This window comes from Wasmannia auropunctata, unplaced genomic scaffold (genome assembly GCF_000956235.1).
Source record: "Wasmannia auropunctata unplaced genomic scaffold, wasmannia.A_1.0 LD336025.1, whole genome shotgun sequence".
Taxonomy (NCBI): Eukaryota; Metazoa; Arthropoda; class Insecta; order Hymenoptera; family Formicidae; genus Wasmannia; species Wasmannia auropunctata.
This window is the reverse complement of record NW_012026865.1, coordinates 3,143-8,962: the sequence shown is the minus strand read 5'-3', so window position 1 is coordinate 8,962 and position 5,820 is coordinate 3,143. Positions and strand designations below refer to the sequence as shown.

Genomic DNA, 5,820 nt, shown 5'->3' with positions numbered 1-5,820 from the left:
TAATTTAAATAATAATTATAATTTGAGTAAAACTATTTATGTGAATAACACAACTGATTTCGAGAGCACTTTTCCGCAGTCACGGTTGGATCTTATGAGGAGAGGCTCAGACGTGGTAATTTTAGAAAAATCTGAAACTTATGGTACGTGAAGTGCATCACTTACAATTAGACATTATTTTGGCCAAGCAGTAAGACGCACTTTTCAGCTAAATCGTCAATTAAATGTTCGGACTAACAACTCAATTATTAGCGCTGAGGCTGGAATAGAGATGTCATATTGATCTTCCTAATCAATCAATGCTTATAATTCAGTATTATAAGCATCTTATAATACTGAAAAGAACTTATTGCAAAAAATATTACTTTAGCCAGGATTTGAACCTAGGACTTCCCGACTTTCCGGGGCGGGCATCTTAACCAAATATTTCTATTCCAGCCTCAGCTAATAATTGTGTTTCCGAACATTTAATCGGCGCACAGTTTAACGGCTGTATACATGGATATCAGAAAAATAATTGTTTTCATTTTGAAATTTTCATATTTAAAAATTAATGTTTCAAAAAATTGTATATATATTTAACATAATTGTGTGTTTATAAAATTAAATAATAACAAATTAACAATAAAATAAATAATCATTTAAAAGTAATTTAAACAAAATGAATTGTTTAATGCTATTTTTTAAATTCTTCTCTATTCTTAATATTACTGTTTACTTAATATTAGTAATATTACTATTTGTTATTACCTTCGCAATTCGCAAATGCATGATAGACGTTACTCACATTACCAATAAGTGGTAATGTCTTTGGTCCTGGTAAAGTATCTAATCTTCTAATAAACAACACTTTTTTACAACAGTTCCAAAAGAAGTAAATTATAAAAACAGTTGTCAAATAAATCAATACGTTTTCGAACATTATTTTACTAAGCAATACAAGATAGTTGGACAGTTGGACCGCTTATGTATGGTTAACGTCGACCGTGATTATGTGTGCACGAGGAACTGGTCACAAAGAATGCGATACGAATAGCGCTGTTTTCTTAAACACTTTATATACTTACCTTTCGACTCTAAGTGTGTCAAGTAAAACAAGATTATTATTTCTTGAATATTTTTGAATTAATATGCATGTATCGATCGGTGTATCTATACTGTGTTCTACAGTTATTACTGACTACTGTTGCGTAATGCATCAAGAAAATAATCATGCCGACATCATGCTGCGTAAAAATTTGCAAGAGAATAAGCAGGATAATGTAAGATAAATTTACGAAATAGTGCACCTGTTATTTATTTTTATAAAAATAAATCAAAAGCTAAACTGCAATTTTTTATTTTTTTATTATCATTATGATACCGTATTTACAATTTGTCATTGTCAGTATAACCATAGTAAGTCCACTTCGTGTCGATACCATGGACGTAGGAATATAAGGGACGGAGAACAAAGTCGTAACACAGTATAACCAGTAGGTCCACTCAGCGAAAAACTGACTCTTCGCGCAGGTATCGCCGCGCAACTTTTGTTTTGGGTTGGATCCAATGAAATGTAAGATGATAGGAACGTACTGTCGTGGACACATCGGTTGCGACACTTTTTTTTACAGGTTTTTAATATATATTTAATATACATAATATATACTTTATAGATAACTAATATTTTGCAAATGCGAACCATGATGTACTATCTTTAGTCTAGAGACAGTATAACACCAATCGTGGTCCGCATTTGCAAAATATTAGTGCGTTTTGAAACCTATAAAAAAGAAAGTGTCGCAACCGATGTGTCCATGACTGTACATACATATGTGCAGACAATTTATAAGCAAATACATCAGAAATTTTCTTTAGTGATCACTCCTACGAATAATTGTTACTAATGAAACGTTTTATTTGATTCACACATTGAATTTATTGATTTACTGTATCGAATCCATATTATTACTTATCTGTTTTATTACTTGTGAGGCACTTTTCTCAATTCGATCCTGGATTTAACATGGTGGATGCTCACGTGATCTGAAAAAGGAGATCAAAGGCGCCGACATGAAGTGGACCTACTGGTTATACTGTGTTCATAACTTAGGCGAGGTGAGTGAAGCTAAAAATGCGGGGGGGGGGGGGAAATGGTGCCTACTTTTTATTGTTTACGACTCTGCGCATGCGCAGTTCACTCTTATACATATATGTACATATACAGGGTGTCTAATAATAACCGCCCAAAATCTCGTGGGTTGGTAGAGCAGATTAAACTGAATGGAAAAGTCCTCTACCATTTTGCAAAATTCGCAATCGTTAACGAGATATTAATTTTTGAAGATTGGCAAATAAGCGCGTATCCGTCTGGCCCACCGCTGAATGCAGGTGCACGGCGGGATACGGCAGATATACGGTGGGATAGAGCAGATTAAACTGAGTGGAAAAGTCCTCTATTATTTTGCAAAATTCGCAATCGTTAACGAGATATTAATTTTTGAAGATTGGCAAATAAGCGCGTATCCGTCTGGCCCACCGCTGAATGCAGGCGCACGGCGGGATACGGCCGCTTCACCGCTGGCTGTTGCAGGGGGTCCAAACTCCCATTGTTAAGAAAGGAGACAATTATCAGCGCCACCATGGTCTGGACCCGGAGATGGTGAAATAAAATAGATCACGCGATGAGAGTGGGGACTCATATGCCATATTGAAATTATATACGTGCGCGAACATCCTAGATAAATCGCGAAATAATAATAAGTCATTTTTGGTCGTTTTCAATGTGAGTTTTCATCATAGACATATATATGTATATAAACTAAACATTCTGTCTACAGCGTGAAATGATGCGGAATTGCAGGAATTACTCTTATTTCATCCTTACCGATGTCAACCATTTTGCTGTAAAGTAAAATAAGATAATTTCTTGCAAACGCGCTATTTTTCGGCTTCATTTCCTCCACAGTAAAAGATAGGAATGTTTAATCTATTTATATATGGCTATTGGTTCTCACTTTGCCACACTTTTGTATGCTTTGCTGAAGACAAGATCACAAGAAGGTTAGAGCGTTAAGGTAGAGAGCAGAAGGCGAGACAATGGTGGGGGAACCACAGTGCCCTGTCACCGGTCTCGGTAATGGTGAACTAATCGAACTTCCGTCACCACTAAAATCCAAGGAGTTTGGACCCCCTGGGCTGTTGCTAGGTGCGCGAAGATAAACGTCATAAACAACGATGGTTATGGCGGCTACGCACGAGCGGCGCTACTACGAATAATACATTTTTTTATACGTTATACATATTAATATGTAAAGGATGTGTTGTAATAAAAAAGGCGTGGGTCAATCGTAAATCAAAACGGAAAGCCACGCCGCTCGTGCGTAGCCGCCGTAGCCATCGTCGTTTATCTCCGTGCGCCTAGCAACGGCCAGCGGTGGGCCAGACGGATACGCGCGATTATGATACGATTTTTTTCCAAATGGAGGTGTTTCTAGGAGAAAGTAATCTTCATTTTTTTAAACGAAATCATGCACTGTTGGACATTCATGATTCGTAGCCCTTTCCTAGACAATTTCAGTCACGGATTGAGCAAAATGCGTCAAAGGGACCGAAAACGGCGATTTCATTATTCTAAAAATGGTGACGTGATAGTCAACTTTTGCCAATGGATTCGTGTTCAGCGAGCAAAAAATACGTCGAAAATTATTATTCATACTCGTAGCAAAAGAAAAAATTAAATTTTATCGAACAGTGTTACATGAGAAAAACCACTATATATTTAAATTATATTTATATCGGAAATAAGAAATCATATCAATGAACCAAAATGTATTTTAAAGCTAAAAGTTGATGCTTTCATAGAGCGTTAACGAAATTAAACAAAAAAAATTAACTGCCGGTGCTGCAACGTCTTGAAAACTCTCAAAGTAGTCATTTCATGCTTCTTTGGGGCCATTTTTCTCAAAATTGTGACGTGTTAGCCAACTTTTGCCAACATATTTGTTTTCAATAGGCAAAAATAGTTCGAAAATGATTATTCACACTCGTGAAACAAAATCATGTCTCACAGTATTATTAAAATTTATACATCGATAAAATAACAGTTTTTTAGTTTATAGAAATATGATTGTAATCATAAATAGAAATAAACTGTTTTGTTAAGAATTAATAGACGCAATGTAAAAAAATATAGTCTTCAAAGATTATTGGTTTTATTCTTACATAGGTTACATATGTTACAAACTATGTAAATTAACATTATAAACTAAAAAGTAATAAATCGAATTCCACCACAATATAATATATATATGCAGAATATTATAATAAAATAATAGTCTTAAATATTTAATATATTTCTATACTATTTTATTGGATCGTTTTTCAATTTTGACTTTGAAAGGCTCAGCAGGAGTTAATACAATGTCAAATGTCAATTTTATTTTATCTAATTCAATACTTTTATTAACTTTGAATTCATACGTTCGTATCAGTGTTGCTAGCATGACTTTTACACATCTCATTGCATATTTTATACCTGCAATTTGATAATTATAAATTAGTTCTATATATTTCTATATAGGTAAATAAAATAATCAATTTACATCATGATACTTTGAAACTTATTTATGCTTACCTATACAGTTCCTTGGTCCAACGCTAAACGGAAAATAATAAGACGCTTGAAAATCTTTTATTCTTTCTGGGAGAAATCTATCAGGGTCAAACACCAATGGGTTTGACCAATACTTTTCGTCTCGGTGCATTTTTATAATCGGTATAAAAATATCTGCACCTTTTGGTATCATAACTTCCCCTAAAACGTGTACTTTTACATTAAAAAATTATTACAACAAAAATATATAATAAAAATAAATAGTACAATCCGCCATTTATTATATGTATAATCAGATACACATACCCATACATATAATTGACACAATATTGCAAACAAGAAATTGAAATAGTCTTATATTTTCTTTCTTCATTATACATATTTTAGTAAAATAATATCATCTTTTTAAAAAATTTATAACTGCGCTTAAATGTTTTTGTTATAAAAAATGTAAATATTTTTATATCAAAAATATTCAAGTAATTTCTTTTACATTTGATATTTATTTAGTATAAAATCAAGTTAAAGTTGATAAAGATTGACATTTTAATATCTACGTCTCTGAATCTCAACTTTCTCATTTATGAAAAAATGAAAAAAATTTTTATAAAAATTTATAATACATATATGTATATCTGCTTGTTTATAAAAAGTGAGCAAACCTATTTTTAAATCTTCCATTACTTGTCGTCCAATTATTGGAATAGTAGGGAACATTCTTAGCGTTTCCTTGATAACTCGGTCCAAATAATGCATATTTTGTAAATCGTGGTATTTAATTGGTGCAGATTTTACAGTTTCAGTGCCATAAATTTCCAACATTTCTTCATATATTTTTTCCTTTTATAATATTAATTGAAATATTCATTATATAAATGTGTGCAAAATGATACATTATTATAAATTTTTTTTATCAATTGCGATTGACATTTGATATTTATTTTTGTTAATCATAATCGAAGCGTTTATAATGATCTCAATCTAGATATTTGTATAATTTTAATAAAATTTTTACTTTAAATAAAATAATGTTGCACATATTGTGACATGTATTTAAAGAACATGGAATGTATACATGGTATAACTTAAATATCGCTAATTACATAGCGTTATTTCTTGTAAAAAAATTGAGTTGAAAATTTTTGAACTATTACAATAATTACTACTTCGTACGTTGAGCAATGTAGAAAAAAAATAGTTCATGACTTCTCGTCTCAATTTTTATA

At 32.1% G+C, this 5,820-nt stretch overlaps 2 protein-coding genes across 3 annotated transcripts in view; both read right to left on the bottom strand.

The window, feature by feature from the left end:
- The window catches only part of LOC105452910 (cytochrome P450 4C1-like), a 12,637-nt gene extending 11,606 nt beyond the window's left edge, over window positions 1–1,031 (bottom strand). The window contains exon 1 of the mRNA XM_011694462.1: window positions 751–1,031. Coding sequence (XP_011692764.1) covers window positions 751–922 — 172 coding nt within the window. The 5' untranslated portion in view covers window positions 923–1,031. The remainder of the gene's footprint in view (window positions 1–750) is intronic.
- LOC105452911 (cytochrome P450 4c21-like) overlaps window positions 1–5,820 on the bottom strand; it is a 24,555-nt gene that overhangs the window by 16,482 nt on the left and 2,253 nt on the right. Inside the window, exons 5-7 of one of the 2 annotated variants that reach the window (XM_011694464.1) lie at window positions 5,257–5,434; window positions 4,616–4,795; window positions 4,172–4,516 (exon numbers count right to left, since the gene is read on the bottom strand). In XM_011694464.1, coding sequence (XP_011692766.1) covers window positions 4,338–4,516; window positions 4,616–4,795; window positions 5,257–5,434 — 537 coding nt within the window. In that variant the 3' untranslated portion in view covers window positions 4,172–4,337. Of the gene's footprint in view, window positions 1–4,171; window positions 4,517–4,615; window positions 4,796–5,256; window positions 5,435–5,820 lie in introns of those variants that run through there. The other variant, XM_011694463.1, reaches the window with a different exon arrangement.